The following is a 23,441-nucleotide window of genomic DNA, read 5'->3' on the forward strand; positions in this document are numbered from 1 at the left end:
AAGTGATCTGATGATGATTTTCATTATTTGAATAGTCATATTGTTCCTACTATAAAAAGGTATGGCATATATATTCAAAATTATGCAACAAATACTCATCAGAAGCTTAATATTTGCCAGTCTGTCCACTCAGCACAGACATAGAGAGAGTACAGACACCTCAAAATCTGCTACAATAAGGTGCTTGTGAGGAGCACATACCCAATTTGGAGGATCAGGGAGATTCTTTTTTCCTAGAGGACCTGACATAAACTGAGTCCAAAAAATCAAGAGCCATTTTTCAGGGAAATAAATGGGGAGAGACAGACCAAAGCCTGAGAAAGAAAAGGTATTAGGCTGAGAAACCAGCATGTGTACAGGCCCAGGCACAAGAGAGCACACTGTGTGTGAGGGATGGACTGGAAGTCGCCTGTCTGTGCTGGAGGACACAGAAGGGGACGGTGACCCCAGGCAAGAGAAGATAAAGGGACGGTCACGCAAAGGGCCTTGGCAACCAGAGGCAGTTACATCTGAGATTGGTCCCGAGAGCAGCGGGGCTCACGGAAGGGTGCCACGTGGCACAGTGGTTGACATATCCAGCTTTAAAGGGCCAGTCTGGCTGAAAAGTGGAGCACGGGCTGTAGAAGACTGGCAAGAGAGGGGAGGAAGGTGTTTGAGAATCCAGTGCAAACATGAACAAATGTTCTGGCAGGAGAACGCTTTGGACAAAGAGGGTTTGCTACTTGATTACAGGGATGGAGACTGAGGAAGAATGGTCCTAGCTTAGCTTGGGAATGAGACCGATCGTGATACCGTTCCATGTGACAGAGCACAGGGAGAGAAGCAGATGCAGGACTGAGACAGAAAGGAAAGGGGCATGCTGAGTTAGAAATAATGAGACGTTGAGTGAAGATGTCCATGCAAAGGATGGGTAAGCAACGAAGGGGCTCAGGACAGAGAGATCTGGGTGGGAGAGAAACATCTGTGTTCCTTTGGCATACGGATGATAAATAAAGCCTAGTGAATAAAGTATTATTATCCCAAGGAGATCACTAGAAAATTCATTCACCTAACTTGTTAAGTGCCTACTCTGTTCAGGTACTGTTCACAATGTTGAACATATAGCAATGCAAAAACAGGATAAACCCTGTTCTTCCAATAATTATGGGGCACATATAATAAACAAATGTAGGGGTGCCTGGGTGGCTCAGTCGGTTAAGCATCCGACTCTTGATTTCAGCTCAAGTCACGAGCTCATGGATAGAGTTTGAGCCCTGCATCAGGCTCGGTGTAGACACGGTGGAGCTTGCTTGGGATTCTCTCTCCCTTTCTCTCTGCCCCTCCTCTGCTCACTCTCTTTCGCTCTCAAAAAATATAAAAACTAAAAAAAAATTTTTTAAATACACAAAATGGAAAAGTATTATGGCAGATGATGGTGAGTTCTGTGAAAAAAGAATAAAGCAAGGAAAGGAAAGGGATTGAGTTATTACTTTACAAAAAACCTAAAGGAGGTGAGAGAATGAAGTACACAGATACCTGGAGATGGTGTTACAGCAGGGAAAGCAGGGGTTTTCAAGACACTAGGACCTATTCTAGGCAGAGCAAGTGAGCCAGTATGGGTGGAAGTGTGATGGGGAACAGAAGGGATGAGGTCAGAGGGTCAGAGGAAGCCAGGTAGCAGAGATCCTTCTAGGCCCTTAGAAGGAATGAATGTGGGCTTTCAGTGAGCTGGGAAGGTACTGGAGGGTTTTGAATAGAAGAATAACAGGAAATGACTGACAATTTAGATGTATCACTCTGGCTCTTGAGACTGAAGGAGAGCACAGGCATGAAGACCAGTTAGAGGGCTACTGCAATCACGGGGAGAGAGACAGTGGCTTGTGCCAGGGTTGGAGTTCTGGTGATGTTTGGAAATGATAAGACTCTGGATGTATTTTAAAGGTAGGGCTCATATCCATAAAAATAATGAAATCTTGCCATTTGTAACAAAATAGACAGATCTAGAGAATATAATGCTAAGTGAAATGAGTCACAGAAAGACAAGTCCTATACAATTTCACTCAAATGTGGAATTTAAGAAACAAAATGAACAAATAAAAAAAGAGACAAACCACAAAAGAGACTCTTAACTATACAGAACTGATGGTTGCTGGAGGGGAGGTGGTGGGAACATGGATGAAACAGGTGAAGGGGATTAAGAGTACATTTAACTTGATGAACCCTGAGTAATATATAGAAATGCTGAATCACTGTATCATACACCTGAAATTAATATAACACTGTACGTTAACGACACTAGAATTAGAAAAAATGAGGCTCATGTGACCTTACTGATATTTTGAACATAGAGTAAAAGAAAAGAAAAAAATGACTCCAATATTTTGTCTAAGCGTCTAGAAGGAGGCAATTACCATTTATTAAGAGGGCAGCATGAACAGAAGATTGTGCTGTAATTTCCTCTCACCTGAGGAAGCAGTAGGATTGGAGGCCATCATGGCAAAGAGAGCATGACATGTTTGAGGCAGTAAAACAAGAACAGGATCTGGAGTTGAGAGTGACAGGGAGCAAGGTTCTAGATGAGACATGAGGCAAGAGAAGGGAGCAGATTACCTCCTCATCCTCCTGCTACCAAATACAGAACACTACTGTCTGTCGTGGAGTGATCTGCCTTGTTGTTTGGCTGTTTCCATTAGTGCTTGTATGCTCAGAAGCTGATCCTGAGAGAAGGGTTTTGTCAGATGGGTGCACTGAAATTGATGAACAACGGAATTCAGGCTGTTGATAGGAGGGTTACTGAAATGATGGAAAAGCACAGTCCAAACTGACTAAGGGGAGAAATAAGGACAAGAAACACTGACGGTCAGTTAAGTGACAGAATTCACAACCATATTTGGTAGCTGTAGCTCAAATCCAGAGCTCACCGACCACGGGGTTGAGGGGCAGAGGGAGAGACAAAGAATCCCAAGCAGGCTCCATGCTCAGCGCAGAGCCACACGCGGGGCTCAACCCCATGACCTTGGGATCATGACCTGAGCTGAAATCAAGAGTCGGAGGCTCAACCAACTAAGCCACCCAGGTGCTCCAGAACTATCTTCTTAAGTAATAAGTTTAAAGGACAGTTGCAAAAATAGTACAGAGAGGTCTCATGTACCTTTTCCCCAGTTAACCCCAATGGCTACACTTTCATAACTAGAGTACAATAGCAAACCCAGGAAACTGACATCATTACATGTATGTGTATACTTCACTGATCACATGCGTAGATTTTACAACCACCACCACAATCAATATCTGTAAGTATTTTATCAGCACAAACTTCTACTTTATGTTACCCCTAGGTAATAGCACCCATTCCTCTCCCCGCCTTCATCCCTAACTCCTGGCAACCTTTAATCTGTTTTCTATCCCTGCAGTTTTATCATTTCGAGAATGTAACATAGGTGGAATCACAGAATATGTGGAGTTTTGACATTGGCTCTTTTCACTTAGCATAATGCTCTGAAGCCCACCAAGTTGCTTCATGTCCATAGTTCCTCTTACCGCTTCAGAGTATCCCATGGTGTGGATGTACCTCAGTGTGTCTGACAATTCAGGGTCTCAGGACTTTTTTGGTTGTTTCCAGGTTTTAGCTATCAAAAATAAAGCTGCTACGAACATTTGTGTATGGGATTTTTTTTAAGGTTGTGAATTTTTATTTCTCTGGGGAAAATGCCCAGGATGGTGTTTTCTCAGTTGTATGATAACTGTATGCTTAATTATTGAAGAAACCACCAAGCTATTTTTCAGAGTGGTTGTACGATTTACATTCCTATCAGCAACGTAGAAGATCCAATTTCCCCTCATCCTCACCAGCATTTCATATTGCCACTCTTTTAAAATTGAAGTTAATCTAATTGGTATGCAATAATATACACCACATTAAAATAAATACTTGTAGTCAGTGCTTGTGATTGTTACATGTATTAAGTAAAGGCTGGAAAAGGAGAGCTCTGAAATACTTAGAATATAATCTGTATAATGTGTGAAATAACCATGAGTAAAGCACCTTGCAAATCCAGAAGTCTGCTTAACTAAGATGGCGGTGACCTGGGTACTCATACCTTCATCCATGACAGCTTGCCACTGAAGACCATGCTTTGGGTATGAAGTTCTAACACTAAAGGCCTGACATTGCCAGTCTCTGAATCCAGGCAAACCTGCAGGACAAGGTGGATTCTCACATATTCTGTATTGTTTTCTGGGACCATTACAATCCCTTGCTTCAGAACCTAGCCTAGAAAAAATAGTACAAATAATCAATTTTATCTTTTTTTTACGTTAACCCTCACTTCAAAAAAATTAAAAGGCATTAAGTTAATAAGGTATAATCCTTTATATTAGATCATCTACTTTTGAAAATGTGGACACGTTAAGTGATCGCTAATAGCAGGAAATCCATATGCTTCTTTAAAACCTTGCCACTTAACTTGCCATGACTATGATACAGAAGAGTAAAGGGCAGAGACTGGGGGCAAAATAGAAAGCCTGGGATTCCCTCAAAGGAGTTTGGTTGTAACATTTTCACATACTTTCTATAAAATTGCTTGTGAAGGCATTGGGCCACTGAGCCCAAACTAACGGTAAAAGTATAGAGCTGAAATGATTTTCTTGCATGCTTTCCTGGGATCACTCTAGAAGGATGGGGTTGAGCGAGTGGACCCTGTAAGGTTCCCCATCTGCACACGTGCTCAGCACGTCTTGAGTTTTCAACACTTCACTTCTATTGACGTTGATTTTGTTCTTCTCCCCTCCTTTCCCGAAGTCCTACCATCTTCCCGCCTTCTCACTGTCCCCTTAAATGGTGACTTACTTTTCCTAATGCAGGTCTCCCTGCTCCTTTAAACACAACAGTTTATTTGATTCACTCAAGAAACTACCCCATGTAATGTTTAATTATTTGTTAGTAGAAGCGTTGGTCTTATTTTCTTCTCACAAGGGAGATTTTATATAAAATAAATACTTTGAGGGACTTTGCTGCTTTCCAGCGTGGGGTAGGGTCTGAGGTCTGCCTTCCAACACCGTTTGTCAGGAAAACCTTTGCATTTGAAAATTCAAGAATAAAATGCCCTCCCCCAATGCAGGAACTTTGCGTTTACCCAGGACATTTGCGCTCTCGACTGCTGATCCCAGAACTGCAGGTTCGGCTACAGGGACTCCACATGCTCCACTCTCCGGCCACATGTCCAGGTGCTGAGGTCCTGGTGGTACATTCTCCAGCCTTACACCACTATTCCAAAAGTTATGTCTTAGGTGAACAAATCAGGGCACAACGGAAAATCATTCACTGGCCTACAGAGTCACTGGAATTGTGATTAAATCAGGTCTACTAAAGCCCCCAAACATGTGGATTGAAAAAAAAAACCAAAAAATAAGTTGGCACTTGCTTCTTGTCAATAGCAATACAATGGTCCATTCTCATACAGTCTTGTTGTGAAAACAGCACACAGATATTTGCAACACAGCCCTGAGATTTCAGTCCTTATATCATAAGGGGAGGGGGGAAAGAGGGAACTTGGGGTGGCACAGCCAGGAAAGAAAAACCAACACATTCTAAGAAACAGAACAATTTAAGAGGGACAAACCACAAAAGCATAGAGTCATATATAGGAATGGAAAACAGCACATGAATGTTCTTCCATAACTGGAGTGGAACAGACATTTCAGCAAACTTAGCAACTGAGATGTGAAGACCCAGTGGTTTTCTTCCCCTTGTAATTAAAATTTTTAAAAGTATGATTTAATTTTAGCACTTTCCTTTTTCTGAAAGAGTTCCCATCAAATCTAAGCATTAACATTAACAGCAAGTTTTCTTTTGAAAGTGGTTTACTTGAATGACTTAGGTAATAGGATGCTTGGAAATTCTGTCATTTCTTTCCAATTATTCGGCAGCTTATTTTGTATCTGTTAACTGAGAAAGATAACCATGAAAGAAGAGAAAGGAATGTACTCATTCTCTTGTTTATATTTACATTTTCATTTACTTTAAACAAAGGCAGCAAAAGAGGCAGTTTCTGTGGTCACTAAGGAATGGTTGCTAGGACTTGGAAGATAAATTATAATAATTCCTCCTTATTTCTGAAAAATCAGATATATGATGGTCATAGCAAACATGTTAAAAGTAAAATTACTTGAACAAAATCATGTTGAGAACAGTAAGTTAATATTGGCAAAATTTAGATTAATGACTGTATAATGATGGGGGTTGAGCAAACTGATCCTTCAAACTTAACGGCAACATGATTTTATACGGGATTTTGCAGAAATTGCAGAAACACTCTAATCTTTAAGTTTCCGAATTCAAAATGTGAATAATCATTTACTTAACAGATTTTGCAGGAGTAGAATGAAGCACTACGCATAATGCACAGCCCACACTAAGGACTTAGTAAAGATTAACAATGATTAACAATGATACTGATAAATTGTATATACCATTATATTAACATGTTAGTAAGTTTCCAGAAATCTAACCAAAATTTTATTCATCCTGATCTTATCCATATTTCTTTAAAATTTATTTTGAGAATATGTTTTTAAGTGATGTTTTTAGAAAAGAGAATTCAGAAAACTGTATGACATAATTTTGTGTGAGCCCAGTCAATGCTTTTCTATGCAATAACACAATTAGTTCCCATAGATTTTTTTTCCTGATAATGTCAGTTTTTAAATTCAGCCTCTTTTAGACTCAAGATGTTTAAATTTTTTTTAATGTTTATTTATTTTTGAGAGAGACAGAGACTGAGTGTGAGTGGGGGAGGCACAGAGAGAGAGGCAGACAGAATCAGAAATGGGCTCCAGGCTCTGAGTTGTCAGCACAGAGCCCAATGTGGGGCTGGTACTCAGGAGCTGATAGGTCATCACCTGAGCTGAGGTCGAATGCTCAACCAAATGAGCCACCCAGGCGCCAGCCCCACATGGGATTCGAACTCAGGAGCTGGGAGATTATGACCTAAGCTGAAGTCAGACGCTCAACTGACTGAGTCACCCAGGCACCATTAGACTCAAGAATTTTTAAATCTATGCTCAAAAAAAAATCTCAACAAATAATAGTGTATTGATAGGCACATTACACTGAAATTTTGTATGAAGATTGTCATTAAATTGAGATTTGGGGTGAATACAGAGTCTGAAAATTGCAGAAGGGGGAAAAACATCCTTTTAAACAATTTACTGGCTTTAAAGATTTAACAATGTACTGCCCTTTCACACACACACACACACACACACACACACACACACACACACACACAAAATCCAGCATGAAAAGTGTCAAACTTCAATTGGTCCAATTGTTTTGGCCTACTTGAAGGGTGTGTATTTTCCCATAGGGCATCCCATAGCTCCTTGCTCACTTAGCAGCACACTGGCATTGAAAGGCTGGGCTCAGGTTCACAGCAGACTGAAACTCTGCTGGGAAAGACCAGCATCTGGACTTGTACATCATTTAACCTAGACCACACTGGGCAGATGAAGACAAATGGAAACAGATATGGAAGCTACATTTGCATAACACAAATCGGTGAAATTTGAAGAAAGAATTGCATAATATTTAAAGTTCATCACCTTGCAGAGAACCAACACTCTGGATGAAACTATGGAGAAACTGCCTTTGTGTCTTCTAGGTGATGCTGTTTTTCAACACAGAGGAAAGTGTTGAATGTTTTGTTTAAATCATTATATAATATATTCCATTTGGTTTATACATTAAAATGATCCTAATGATGCTTTTCATATATTTTCTCGCAGCATATTTTACTTTATTTGTATTTTTTTAGCCTCAAAAGAAGATGCTATGCATGGCTTAAAAAGCTCAAAATTTGTCATGTCTACTAATTCAGTCTGATTTATGAAAATGCTAAGGAAATATATAATAAAGGATATTTCTGGCACAGTACATGACCTAAAAAATTGCCTGTAGTTCCATTCTATCAAATTTCTATGTGGACGTATGTCTAGGAAGTTCATGAAAACATCTGATTGGAAGAGGTCTGTGATGATGTCAAAGGGAACATCATTCTCTAATCAAATCTTCTACAGAGACTGAGGAGACCAGAGGGGGAGAGAAGCCAATAAACTCTCTAAATATGCAAATTTGATTGTAAGGATATTACAGTCTTTATATTTTCAACAAAGGATGATGATGGTCATTTCAAGAGGCTCAATTTAAGGAAGTAAATAAATAAAATATATTATGTAGAATTCTTCAAAACAGGTTAAAATTTTACTAAATTTTTATTCAACTTTCCTTTCCCCTCCCCAAGTTCCTAGTAAGTATTGTCAGTGAAAAAACATACATGTCTTGGTTTTTACCAAATCATTTATCAACTCTTTAACATCTGTTCAATGTAAATGTAAACACAGATGATAGTAGTATAAAGAGAAAAGGAGAAGAAAGAAAACAGGCTGTTTTTAATTTGGAAAATGCTGAGTATAAGTAGTAGATAAATCCCCATCTTTCCAATTATTTTAAATCATAAAATTCTGTACGCACCTTCAGACTTAATTATATACTTTTGGATGAACTAGTTATACAGCTAGATTCACATCACGACACTGTACACATTGTAAAAAATTACAACATTTTGTAATGAATTATAGAAAAAAATGCCCAGCTTTGTTTCTTGGTGTGCAATGCACAAAGCTAGCAGGGTTTTGTGTGAGGTTGGATGCATTCAAATATTTTAGCACTTCAGCACTCATCTGCAGAGTGTTGGAAGCTATTTTCATGATGGCTCCTACAAAAGCTGGGACAGATGGCTATTTGAAGAAGCGCACATGGCCTCAGGAACTGAGAAGTTCATTAGTTATTTCAATACGCAAAGCATTGCAGAACCACTAACAGATATCGTTAGCACCATTAGAGGGTAATAAAACATTTTCCTTTGGATGAGCAATTATAAATTTGATTGTTACAACAATACGTTTATTTTAGAGAATTCAAGAATGCAAAGTCTTCTCATAAGTATCAGAAGAAAAAACAATGGTAGAGAAATGTACAGGACATCAGTTTATAAAAATGAAGAGATTTTTATATTGTAAAGCAGAACTAAATGAGATGAATGGTCTGTGTGAAGTTTGAAGAAGTAATGGCTAAATGTTTGGTTATCTCTGTTTATTACTGTTTTTGTGTTTCAGGGATGATAAAAATTATTGCTGGTGCAGAGTTTTATGATGCCAGCAATAAATTATACAGCATAATACCATGAGGCTTGCCCAGTATGCACATATTATTGTACTTTGGTGTATAACTTAAAAAAAAAATAAAACCAACCCAAATTCAGACACTGCGTATAAACTCACAGAAAAACATCTGACACCGTCTGTAAACAACTGGCTGATAATTCACAGAAATTCCCTTTCAAGAAACCATTTCCTTATTGATTATATCTAGTGATAAAACATTGCTAGCCTTAAAAATACTCTGTATTTTAAAAATGTTACATTTTTTTTAAAGATCTCAGAGAAGTAATAAATGATTACATGCTCATGACAAACAAAATCAAAAATGTCTAGGAAAAAGTCGTATTTATCCTCAGCTCCCCTGCTTTCATCCATCAAACCTATTTCCCTTCCAAGAGCTAATTATTAAATACAGTTTGGAGTTTATATTTTCAAACCATTTTCTATGAATTTAGGAATATATACCCTGTGTGTGTGTGTGTGTGTGTGTGTGTTCAAAACTTTTTTTTTGGTAAATGTCAAATGGTATCATAAAGTATCAATTTTTCTGACGTGCCTATGTATTAACCAACATGTCTTATAGATCTCTTCAGTCTGTATGTATATATATCTACCTTATTCTTTTAACAGCTACATTGTAACCATTCCTCACCTCATGAATATTTTCATGGTTTCTCACTCCTCACCATTGCAAATTGCATCCTTACATAAGCATTTGCGTGTGTGTGTGTGTGTGTGTGTGTGTGTGTGTGGTATTTCTATTGCGTCCATTTTTAAAAACAATGTGCTTTTAAACTAGCACTCTATATTACTTCATTTCTTTCACTAAGTATTTCACTCCCAGTAAACTTTATGTCGTTGTTTCTTTTTAAATGTAATAAAAATGTATGTTCTGCAGAGGCAAGGTTTCAGATCTCACATCTAATTCCCTTCACAGAATAAAAATTAGAAAATAATGTGAGTTACTGAACTGTTATCTTTTGATTAACTACAATTATACATTTAGATGAGAGCTATATCCTTCAGATCCTTTCACAGAAAGTATTTTTCCACAGCAATAATTTTGATATGGAAATCACAAGAAATTTAACTTTTCAACACCAATTATCTTGATATGTAAATGTGTACTAATAAATTCCTATAACTTCAAGAAGCGCATTAAACAACTCAGACAGCCAAGTATTTACTAATCTTTAAAATATCAATTAGAGGGGCGCCTGGGTGGCTCAGTCCATCAAACATTTGACTTTGGCTCAGGTCATGATCTCACAGTTCATGAGCTCAAGCCTTGCGTCAGGCTCTGTGCTGATAGTTCAGAGCCCGGAGCCTGCTTCAAATTCTGTGTCTCTCTCTCTCTCTCTGTCCCTTCCCCACTCACACTCTGTCTCTGTCTCTCTCTCTCAAAAATAAACATTAAAAACTAAACTAAACTAAACTAAACCAAAAATAAAATAACATGTCGATTAGAATATTTTACTTATGATGCTTGAAATGACAAGGAAAAATTATCCTCAGTCGCTCTTCTGGGACAATGTTTTATACCTGAAAGGACTCATCAGCTCTGCAAGTTCTATTTATGCTATTTATGCTATTGTTTGTGGTCATTTTACCTGTGTTTAATTTAATAAATTCATTTTTTGGCAAAACTAATACATACATCCTTCAACATTGTTGTAATCAAACACAATACAAAATAATTGCATTTATATTAACAAAATGACCAAGATGTGAAACACATAAAAGTAAACAGTGAAAATTAATGAAATGCTGAAAGCTTTATAGATACTGAAAGTATTTCACTAGTGTTGAGATGGATAAATATGCAATGGGCAGAAGGAGATGTGAGTTTCTTGAGTTTCATTCACTATTCTTACTAACTACAGATGGGTCACGTGACTTACCTTACCAGCGTCACAGTCCGTTCCATCCATGGGTGGGTCGAGCTTGGTTCTGCATTCTTTCTCACCCTCTACCTTGCACCACAACCCTGTGCAAATAAGATGCTGAAAACAAGGCCACAATAACTCATAAGGAGGAGGCATCACATTTTTGATGTGAAGTCAATAAATTTTGGAAAAAAGTGACTTTTACAGAACAAGAAATTGTTGGAAGAAAAACAGGCTCTAGGTACTTTGCATTTACAATTATAGTTGAATAGCATAGGCTTATTTATAGTGATGAGAATGTTGATACATAAGAACAGAAAATCTGTTTAATATGTTTCAATGTCTTTACATTTCTTTAAAACACACGTGATTATGGGGTGCCTGGGTGGCTCAGTCCGGTAAGTGTCCGACTTTGGCTCAGGTCGTGATCTCGTGATTCACGGGTTGGACACCTGCATCAGGCTCTGTGCCGGCAGCTCAGAGCCTGGAGCCTGCTTCGCTGATTCTGTCTCCCTCTCTCTCTGCCCTCCCCCTGCTCGTACTGTGTCTCTCTCTCTCTCAAAAATAAATAAAACATTAAAATTTTTAAAAAAAAAACCGCATGTGATTATGCAAGACTAAGTAGCCACAACAGAACAGCGTGAGCAAAAAACCATTATTTATACTATTCTAGAAACCGGGCTGGAAGAATAAAAGTGAAGCGTTTGTGGCATGAACTTAGGGCCTGCTGTCTTAAAGCCTGTCCTCACTTATGCTCCGTTTTATGCTTAAAAATTACAGGATTATTTAATCCCATAGCCTTAGCTCTTGACACATTGCAGACTCTGAATGGGTATGTTTTTGTTATCAGTCATTTTTACCTCATTCTGAATGAGTTCTAGATCTCCAGGCTACAATGAACTTTTTCTGGGGAAAAGTTAGAGGGAATAACAAATACTGGGATAAGGCAGCAGAGACATAGCAACAGTGAAAGGACAGAACTTTGCGGAAATGCAGGAGGCAAGACCGTCAGAAACCTACGCTATAGCTCTAGCCACTGCCAGCACGGAGACATAGTGAAGCACATGACACATCCACATTTTAACTGTGATTAATGTAGAGTGAAGATGGCTGTGTTACTTACTCCCTGTCCAGATACATGGAGAAGAAAGTGGAAGAGAACAGATCAATAGAGACAAGTAACGGCAATGTGAACGGCGCAGTCACGTTAAGTGTGAGAAGACCAGTGTACTGGGAAAAGGCATGTAACGGACGGGAGTAGCGAACAAGGATTTTAAAGAGGGACGGACCAGATCTGGATTGCCAGGAAGAGCTAGGGACTCTGTATTTGGAGGGAAAAAGAGGCCACTCAGCAGTGGTCCAGCAGGTTGATAAAACAAAAAGGCTATTTTAGGAGGCTTATGCTGATGGTGTATGCAAAACAGACTGAAAATCACTGCAAAGTAGAAATTAACTAATGACCTGAGTCTATTAAATACTTTGGAAAAGGTATATTTAAATGAACATTTTAAACAGGTCAGTTACAATTCCAATACTGAATTTGTCACAAGGCCTGAAATATTATTTTCCTATTCTTCCTTTCTTTAAAAATGTAGATTTCTGAAGTGTTTGTAAGCTCTTAAAAATTATAGTGTCTGGAAAGACTGGGATAGATTTTATTCACTTTATTTTATCTGCTGGGATAGTTTTTCTGCTTCAAAATATTTTATCCAAATAGATCTTACTATATTTAGGAGATGATTCAGCTTAACGTAAGTGCTTTATTTACACATATCATTTACCAAAAATTCATCCAGGGATTTATTTTAAAGAATGCCAATGTCTAAATCAAATTGCTTCTTTGCAGTATTTTAGACTCTTTAAAATAAACAGGTTGTTTATCATGTACTTTTGTGCACACATTTATATATCAATGAATGGCTCTATAACCTGGGAATTACAGTTCCTAAATGTAATTTTTCCCCTTACTACCTTTCTGTGAAGGATGTCTTATAATCATGGGATCAAATGCTGAATTTTCCAACAAAGAAAAACTGCTTCATGTGTATTCAATAAATTTTGCTTTATGTGTATTGTAGCAAGAGTTATTTTTGTCAAGTTTGTTAGTTAACAAAGGCATATTGAACAAAAAAGCAAATCTTCTATACTGTAATTTTATAATCATACTTGCTTGTTGAACACTGTTGGTGGTCTAAATTCTGACCTTCACCCATTATCTGCTATTCAAAACAGCAGGTACTCTAATTGATTCCCACTTGAGTCAGTGGGAACATAAAAGCAAACTTGGCAGCTGTTCAAGATAAGCACAGTCATGAAGAATAAATCTCTCATAGAGGAGATCTCTTTACTCTTTATGTTCTGCCGGTCCAGGGATCTTTTGGTAAGTAAATTACAGCCTCATTCTTGAAAATGACTCAGATTCTGGGTTTCAAACTGAACCGTCAAAAGTAACACAGGAAAATGTGTGTGATAGGAGAGCTATGTTATATCAAGCCTTTTCTTCAGATAAAAAGGGGCAAAAACCAAACACTCCATGTGTTAGGCTAGAGTCAAATATTTTTTTGCAATTTAATTGCTGAAACCACTTCATGTATCAATTAAGAAAAGAACTTTAAAACTTCAAACGCTTTGCACAGGAATCCAGATGCACACCTCAGCTTTTCCTAGAAAACAAATAAATAACAATACTCTTTTTAAAAATTCTTCCATAATAGGAAAAGACCATTAAAAGCATATAATAGGAATTTGGATGTTTATCTCAAGTAGGCTTTTAAAATGTTTACATGAAAATATTATATGTTTTAAATGAAATTATTTAAGTGGAAGATTAATTGCCCATGTATAAAAAATTACAAATTTTATCTTTGATAACCTATATTCATATCTTTCTTTATAGCAAATAGTTCCATTAAGATACTCTGAAATTTATGTTAAAATAAAAAAATCTTAAGTGCATGCATACAGAAGTAACAATTAAATCTTGTACATGTAACTTCTGGTTCTTCCACTAATTATCTTCCAAAATACAATTTCAGTATTTGATAGCAAATGTAATTCAGTATGGGATAATACTTTTAAAAATATTATTTTCCACCACAGAACACTGTAGTAGTTTTAAGGGTAGAAGAGAAGAAAGGGGGATGAGGTACTTAAAAGAACAGAAAACAAAGACTCAAAAGGAATAATAATAAGTTGAAATCTAGTTCTTTGTAAATACTAATAAAATTGGAAATTAAGCAAGAAAAAAGAAAGCAAGAAAATCCACTATTAGGAATAAAATGAAGGTGTAACTACAGATAATGTCAAGTTTAATTTTTTAATTGGTTTTCAACATTTGTTTATTTTTGAGAGACAGAAAGAGAGCATGAACTGGGGAGGGGTAGAGAGAGAAGGAAACACAGAACCTGAAGCAAGCTCCAGTCTGAGTTGTCAGCACAGAGTCTGATGTGGGGCTTGAACCCACGAACAGTGAGATCATAACCTGAGCCAAAGTCAAATGCTTACCCAACTGAACCACCCAGACACCCTGATAGTGTCAAGTTTAAACAGAAATAAAAAGACATGAACTACTTTATGCCCATAAACTTGACAACTTTCATGAAACGAAAAGATATTTTAAAACACGTATTAAAAACTTACTAAAATGGACCCAAGAAGAAACAGAGAAGCTGAACTATTCTGTAATCATAAAATAGTTAAAACTGATTGTTATATATCTTCCCACAAAGTATACATCTGGTCCAAAAACTAACAATCTTTCAAAAAACATAGATTCTCAATTTACATAAGCTCTCAGAGAACAGAAAAAGAAGGAACACTCTTAAACACACGTTATGATATCCAAACTAGACAGGGATTTCAAAAGAAAATAAAAATATTAATCTACTTTATTTATTAATCTAGATTTAAATGTTAAACAAGTTTTAACAGACTGAATCCAGCAATTCGTTAAAAAAAAATGCAATGCCATGACCAAGGTGGGTTTTTTCTCAGAACACAAGTTACTGTAATATTAAACATTTGATGAATGTAATCAAGTATATCAATAACTTTAATATCTATGAATTTTGTGTCTGTGGGTACAAAGCAAATAATACAATTCAATATCCATTCATTGAAAAAAATCTTAGCAAAGTAGCCATTGAAGGAAATGTCTTCACAATTACTGGACACCTATGAAACTCTACATTAAACATCATAAAAAATTTAAATGTTGAAAGGTTTCTTTTAAAATGAGGAAAATGGCAAAGATAGCATCTTGGCATCAACATAAGGAAGTGAGTACATGATGTATTCAAAGTGGCAAGAGGGTAAAAATAACTGTCAATGTAAACTCCTGAACTCAGCTAAAATTTTATTCAAGACTGAAGGTTAAATAAAGACTTTTTCAAGGAAACAAAAACTGAGTATTTACCACCAACAGATCTTCTCAAAAGGACCTTCTAAATGATGTATTTCAAGAAGGAATATGATCTCATAGGAAAGGACTGAAAAACAATGGTGAGCAAAGAGACTGATAAAAATGAGGATAAGTCTAAATAAATGTTGACTATGGAAAGCAACAATAACTGGATTTTAGCCAACGTTATACAACTTCCTCACAGTGGGAAACAATACTAGAAATCAACTTATATACACCTCAAAAACTATCCTTTCACAGAGAAGATTTGGCCACTAGTAGTTGAATAAGCTTGATGTTTTCTCTTTTACCTCCCCTACTCCACATACTTCAAGATTGTTAGTGGCAGAGTTGAGTAAGAGACACGGAGAGAAATGTAGTCCATGCCCAGTCGCCCAGTCAACAATTGAAGCAGCAAGCTGCAAAGGACTCCTCAACAGAACATATCAGAGAGTGTTAAAGACAGTTAAGGAGTAAAAAAAAAAAAATTAGAGAAAGGATAACTGTCAGTACGTAGTTAATGAAGCCCCAAAGAAAAGAGTGCAAAGTAAAAAGGAACTATTTGAAGTATTTGAAAGAAAAATGATCCCAAAGTTCCTAGTATGAAAGAGAGACATAGGATAAAAAGATTCTCCTTCTGTAAAGTTCCCCAAAGACCAACCATCCTGTAGATCACAACCATAAATTGTGGACAGAATACAAAAAACAATTTCATGGTAGTTCTGGAGAATAAACAAAGGTAGGTGAACCATTTAGGGGAGCTGAAGGGATTGGTACAAGTTGCATTTACCATCTTTGCAGCTTTGATCTGACAGTAGGCTGTGGTCATGGCCTGACACTAAAAGGCTAAAGCAACCATGAAGAGCATGCTGTCTTTTTAGATTTGTAAAGACAAAAGCTGCGGGGGTGAAGAAGCTGCCAAAAACTGAAAGGACAATCTCAAAAGGAAGAAAGAGAAGCCTGTCTTCAGCTGGCACTTGACACACACATACAGAGACCACACTCCATATAGCCCAGATACGGAAAAAGTGAACTGACTGAAGATATGAGCTGTTTGTTATCCACAGGAGGTAAGACAAAGTTTCCAGTTTCAATCTAATACTTAATTCTCTGGGCGGGGGGCTGGGAGGGCATGGTGGGTGAGTGGGGAAAAGAGACATTCTTTAGAGGAATATAACAGAATTCAGAGTACCTACAACAGAGGTCAGCAAACTTTTTCTGTAAAGTGCCAAAGAGTATATATTGTAGGCTTATGGACCATATGGTCTCCGTTGCAACTATTCAACACTGTCACCGTACCTGAAGGTGGCCAAAGAGAAGATATGAACAAATAGGGATGACTGTGTTCTAGTAAACCTTTATTTACAAAAATAGGCAGCCAGTCACCAGGCTACAGTTTGTAAATTAATGTATTAATATATAATGTCTTAATTTATTCATATTGCAGAACAAAACATGTCCACACAAATAATCATTCACAATAATCAGAGTAGCCTTACTCATAATAGCTAACATTCCAGATGTTTACTAAGAGATGAGGTAATAAAGACAATAGATTATCTACCAGTGGAATACTATTTACCATGAGAGAAAAACTAATTACTGACATACATAAAAATGCACAAAGAATGTACAACTATTGAATGCAGAGAAAATTTTGGTTTTTCTAACAGAAAGTGGTAAAGGAGTAGAGTAAAAATATAATATAAATATGAAATACTAACATAAAACAGGCTTACAGAATAAAAAATTCCCATAAAACTAATTTAAATAAATGTAAAAATGTTAAATTAGCTGACAAAAATACAAAAAAACTATTACATTTGTTTAAACAGAAAAATATAAAACCTAGCTACTGCTTTTCTCTAGTGAACATATCTCTCTATATCCATATCCAGAGTTATAGTTATATCTGGAAAGGTTGAAGATATAGGTTTGGAAAATATTAGCCAGGAGTGAAGTTTTTATGTCAGACAAAATAGATTTTAAAGTACAAGTCATAAAAAAAATGGGTAAGATAAATCAGATCAAACAGATGAAAAACTGTGTGTATATACCTAGTAATATAACTCAACATTGGTTTGTGAGCATAATTTGTTCTGGAAACATGCTTGTAATCCAAAGCACGTGTATATCAAAGTGAATTTCAAGAACCATTGGCTCAGTTATGATCATGTGACTTTCTACATCACATCATACTTGTATTGCAAGACTTCGCTCATTTATCAAGTTAAAATTCATTAGAAATGTTTGCTCATCTGGCAGAACACTCAAAGAACAAGTTACTCAAGATCCTAAGTTTTACTATATATATATATATATATATATATATATATATATATATATATATATGTATGTCAGTTGTAATAAAACAAGTGACAGAATTAAAGGTAGAAATAAATAAATCAACAGTTAGAGTTGGGTATTTTAGTGCATGACCATCAGCGACTGACAGAGCTATCAAACCAAAATAAGCAAACAAGTAGATATTCTGAATGCTATTAATACGCTTCATCTTAGACCTCCCGACAAATAATAAACTTTAAAGAACACATATTCAAGTACACATGGAACAATTAGTAAAATTTACCCTGTATTTCATTAAACAGGAAACTTCAGTACATTTTAAAGAACTGACATCATATACACTATTTCACCTTCTTGCAGTGTGATAAAAATAGGTATAAATAATAAATGTTATCTTTTAAAAATTCTCTGCATGAATAGGAAAAACAAACCCAAAGTGTTTCTGGTGCTAAAGAAATGTTTAAGCTAAAAGGAAATGAATGTACTATATAAGGATTTAGTTCTTTAAATTAAATTTTCAAATTAATTCTTTAAATTAGTTAATTCTTTAAATTAAAGTAGGGAAAAAAGTGTATAAGATGGAAAAACAAAGAAACTAATAAAAAATAAAAACACAAGATTAATGAGAAAATTTGATGGATTCGTCCACCTCAAAATTAAAAGACAAAGGGCAGTGTGTAAAAACTTAACACACAAATAACACACTATTAATAAGTAAGCAGTAATTCTCACCTATATTATAGAAAGAAATCCCGCAATTCGGCAAGAAAAACAGAACACTAGAAAATGGGTGAAAATGTAGATAGGCAATTTACAAAGATAGGGGCTTAAAAAATAAAAGCCCGTGTCAATTAAAAAGAGGAAAAAATGAGTTCTGTGAAAAGAAATTAAACAGCTGGATTATGCAGTCTAATCAGCTGCCATGAAACTCACGTGCTCACAGCCTATGTAGGGCTGAAGCCCGAAGGGGAAGATGAAACTTAGATTAGAATGGAAAACATTTAGAATCAATTCTGGGTAATTTTAAAATTATAATTTTATTGATCTCATAGGAAGGAAGGATTTAAAATTTACAACTTCATCAATGTTGACAATATCATTTATCAATAATGCTACCTTAGTTGCCACAACGATTACTAGCCATCAAGGGCAATTTCATACCATGTCTTTTTCAGTCCAAATTCCTGCTGGTTCTGGAATTTCAGAGTGTCAAATCAGACACTCAGTTTTCTAGAATTCTTTGTAAGTTACCTCATTTCAACGTCAACCTCTTCACTAGATCACTTGAGAGGTTTTAGAAAGTCCATTGCCTTTGACATATCAACTCAATATAAGAGAAATATGAAACTGGAACTTTCCTTGTTACTTTTTTTGTCACCACATGGTTTTATCAGAGTAGAAAGTCTTCTATATGATATACTATGCATATAGTATATCATTCAGTTCACAATGTGCCTCCTCCAAAACCAAAGTCAGAACCTTATGTTTCTTGGAGGTCTTCAATTTTCAACACACTTCCTCTTACTCAAAACATGCAACTCAGGGGGCCTGAGTGGCTCAGTTGGTTAATCATCTGACTTTGGCTCAGGTCATGATCTCGTCTGTGAGTTTGAGCCCCACCTGAGGCTCTGAACTGACAGTGTGGAGCCTGTCTGGGATTCTCTCTCCCTCCCCACCTCCCTGACCCTCCCCAACTTGCTCCCACACTCACTCCCTCTCTCAAAATCAATACACTTAAAAAAAATGCAATTCTCATGCAGCCACTTCTTACTGTTTCCTGGGAAACAGCCATGCTTCTGAAGTCTGAGCCAGGGTTCGTGACTTTAGGAAGCTACTAGACTGACTTGCTTCTTATGGATCTGGCTCAGCCACAAGAGGCCAGGTGGCCTAAAGGTACCAACAAGAAGTCAGCGTATTAAGTCTGAAAAGTGAGCTAGTATCGCTGGAGGTCAAGTTGTCTCACAAGCCTTTAAACATTGCCTTTATGCCTCAGCAGACGCCTAATGCCCTTAAACATTCTGCACATGTAAGTTACTATATCCTAAGGGTAAATCTGCATTACTAATTAGAGCAGCATAAATGTAGTGTTGGGAGTCTCTCGTGCTTGTGTATAACTCACATATTTCCTGGCTAATTCAAATACTATGCACCAACTGCTGTGGTCTCTAAGATTCTACCACAGACACACAGGTTGAAAAGCTGGTATGAGTCCACACTCTGACAGCGTGATACTTATATACAACTGACTGGAAGTGGGATGCTCATAGGATGCCTGATTCACTCACATATAAGATGTGAAACATAAACTATCTTTATAGGCTGGTTTTTGTGTAATCACTGAGTTAACACTGAATAACATTTAGATTATCTTCATGCTATCTTGGCATATGATATAAGACTTGACTGTACGAATGAAAATTTAGAATCTTTATTCCATCGTTTAGCTGATTTGCTTATTCATTTAACAAATATTTATTGAGCACTCTTTTAGGTGCTAGAGATACAGTGATAAAAAGGACTAATAGAGACCTCCTTTGGTGTTATGAAGCCTGTCTTCTGAAGAGACTTTTTTTTAACTTTATTTATTTTGAGAGAGAGAGGGAGAGAGAGGGAGGGAGGAAGTGCATGAGTGGAGAAGGGGCAGAGGGAGAGACAGAGAGAGGGAGAGAAAGAATCTCGAGCAGGCTCCGTGCTGTCAGCGCAGAGCCGCTGTGGGGCTCAATCTCACAAACCCTGAGATCAGGATCTGAGCCAAAATCAAGAGCCAGTCACTTAACCAACTGAGCCACCTAGGCACCCCTAAAGAGACTTGTTTTATACAAAGGCTGGATGACTGGCTGATATGGTGACTCCATGTGTATCCACTTGAAGGTGTATGTGTGTGGCTTAACCAGGAAAATTATCCAGTATTCTACACTTACAACTATTTCCTTATATTTTTAAGTTCTTCCTCCTGACACTTACTATATGTTCAGGTGTTTCCAAAGAGCTCCAACTAACAGAACCAAATCCTGTGGGAAAAACAAATCAACGGCATATTTTCAGACTTCCTTTTACTCCCCTCTTCTGCTTTTGGAACAGCTAATCATTTCCACTTTGAAAAATGTCTTCACTGAGCCTCCATGATCTTACTTTCTCTTGGTTCCATTCCTACCAACAGACTTCTTCAGAGTTTTAATTGTTGCTTTTTTCTTATGTGCCTCATCTCCAAATATGGTAATCACCGAATTCTCAGTCTCAGGACTTTTTCATTTCTATCTAACTCCTTTCCTGTTGTGATCATTTAGTATCACATCTTCATTATCACCTGCTTGTTGAGGTTTCCACAGAAATATCTATCCTGGACCTACTTCCAAATCTATTTGGATGTCTATGAGCACCTTAAACTTAGAAAAAGACTAAAACTCCACTCCAGGGCAAGCATTCTGCTTTTTTTTTTTTTTCTCTCTTTCCATAATCTTCCTGATATAAATGCACAGCTTGCTCTCCGTCTTCAGATCTCTAAATGTCACCTCCAGGAGGCCTTCCCAGATTACCCTATATAAAATAACATCATCCCCACTCTCTCATTCCTAGTTTTTACTCTTTATCCTTCTTACCTGGGTTTACATTTCTACAAAACACTTATTACCAACTGACATGTTATAAATGTATTTGCTAAAATGTATTTATACGTGTTTTTACCTAGGGACGCCTGGGTGGCTCAGTCGGTTTAGTGTCTGACTCTTGATTTTGGCTCAGGTCATGATCCCCGGATCGTGGGATCAAGCCCCACATCGGGATCTGTGCTAAGTGTGGAGCTGTTTGGCATTCTCTCTCTCACTCTCTCTCTCCCTCTTCCCCTCTCCCCTGCTAGTGCTCTCTCTCTCTCTCTCCAAAATAAGAAATAATTTTAAACTTTTTGCCTGTTTTTTGCACCAGAAATTTAAGCTCCATGAGAGGTGAGGTCTTCGTCATTTCCTGCTCTATTATTAGTGTACAGAAATGTGCTTGAAAAATAGTTGGAATTCAATATTTATCAAATTAGTAACTGAATTTGTAAATAAATTCTTCAATGGCACTATTTATCGGGTTACTACACTTTGCACTAATTTGGAATTGAAATGATGATTTTCAATAGTTGTATCAGAAAACTATTTTAGAGTCCCAAAAGTCCATTCTCTTAGCTCTAAGACTTGGAAAGATAACATAGTCCAACTTCTTGTTCTATACAGTGTATCTTAAAGAGAAAAAAGTTTTGACTAAGTCTACATGACCAGTAAGAGGTGGAACCATTGTTAAACACTGGGTCCACGCCCCTCCAGTCAGTGTTCTCCAATCAAACCCTGACTCAGAGGTATTGCTTTTCCTTGGCTACCACAGCAATCCAATTCTTTTTGGTGTTATTTTAAAAATAATTTTAATAGATATTACACAGAGGTGGAAGCAAGGAAAAAACTGACTTTATAAATAAAAGCGTCACACATATAAAGCTTGAATATATAAAAAGGAAAACATTTCTGAATACCTAAATCTAAAACTCAATTTAACTTGAAAAATGCCCAGCTTAAAACAAAGCAACATCCTAGGACATTGAGAAACATAGATTTAAAATCCTATAACAAACACTTATATTTTCAGAGATGGAAAAAAATCCATGCAGGTAGGTTAGTGAGAAATAACATATAAACAGAGCAAAAAGCTTAGAAAAATAAAAAAAAGCAATCAAGAAATTTCTTAATCCTGATGATACAGGCACAGTAGCAGAAGAAATGAACTGAGTCCAAACACGGGATATGATCTATGATTTTAACCCATAAAGAAGGTTGAGTTCCCCAAGAGGCAATAAAACATAGCAGTTAAAATGTACTCCATTGCTTGGATTTGCACCTAACACTCTTTCTTGATAGGTATAAGAACTTAATTGTTAATACTTAACTTCTACGGGCCTTAAATTGTTGATCTGTAAAATAGAATTGAATAATAACTATACTTTTTATGGGAATCAAATTAGATCATAAATATAAATGATTTATGTACTATGTGGCAGATATTTTATAGTTGGAAATATCGTACACTGGTATTAGGAAAATTTAACTAACTACAATATAAAATAAATTCTAAAAGCTTTTAAAGATAATGTTTGTGAAAATAATGTAAAATTTACCAAAATCATGCTTGTGGTTGATCATTTGCAGTGTCTAACACTTGGGGTACTTTATAAAACATGAAAGTCTTCCATTTATCAGCTCTATCAATTCTCTCTACCACATGAATTGAAACTTCCTCCCAAGTATTTCTACAATGGTAACCATGAACACCCTAGTTTGTTTTCCAAAACAATGCCAATTTCAGCAGATGAAAATGTACCTGCCTGAAAACATTCATTTTGCCATGAAGATTTAAGAAAGACTGTAACCCACTTTTTTGATTGTCTAAAGGTCCTGAATGAGCGTAGAGTGAACAAGAGGTTGGTAGATGACATCAGGGAGGTATTAAGGACAGACTGTACAAAGCCAAGCTCCTACTGTTGCAGTGATCACACCTGACGCTAAGTTCCAAGGATTCATAGCTGTGCTACATGTAAACCCTTGGGAACAAGTCACAATTACACACCTACACCAGCCATTCCCTTTTGAGCTCCATCACTGCCAGATGGATATTATGGTCAA

The 23,441-nt window shown here is 36.7% G+C and overlaps 1 protein-coding gene across 5 annotated transcripts in view; it reads right to left on the reverse strand.

The window, feature by feature from the left end:
* Positions 1 to 23,441, reverse strand: part of ADAMTS19 (ADAM metallopeptidase with thrombospondin type 1 motif 19) — a 237,443-nt gene that overhangs the window by 77,905 nt on the left and 136,097 nt on the right. For 4 of the 5 annotated variants that reach the window (XM_019422109.2, XM_053907517.1, XM_053907518.1 and 1 more), the window contains 3 exons: positions 11,100 to 11,201; positions 5,115 to 5,245; positions 4,080 to 4,252 (listed from right to left, as the gene is read on the reverse strand). The exons of the other annotated variant lie outside the window; for it this stretch is intronic. In XM_019422109.2, coding sequence (XP_019277654.1) covers positions 4,080 to 4,252; positions 5,115 to 5,245; positions 11,100 to 11,201 — 406 coding nt within the window. The remainder of the gene's footprint in view (positions 1 to 4,079; positions 4,253 to 5,114; positions 5,246 to 11,099; positions 11,202 to 23,441) is intronic. 5 annotated transcript variants of the gene reach the window in all.

The sequence above is a fragment of the Panthera pardus genome, unplaced genomic scaffold, assembly GCF_024362965.1.
Source record: "Panthera pardus isolate Hobbes unplaced genomic scaffold, ASM2436296v1 HiC_scaffold_2, whole genome shotgun sequence".
Taxonomy (NCBI): Eukaryota; Metazoa; Chordata; class Mammalia; order Carnivora; family Felidae; genus Panthera; species Panthera pardus.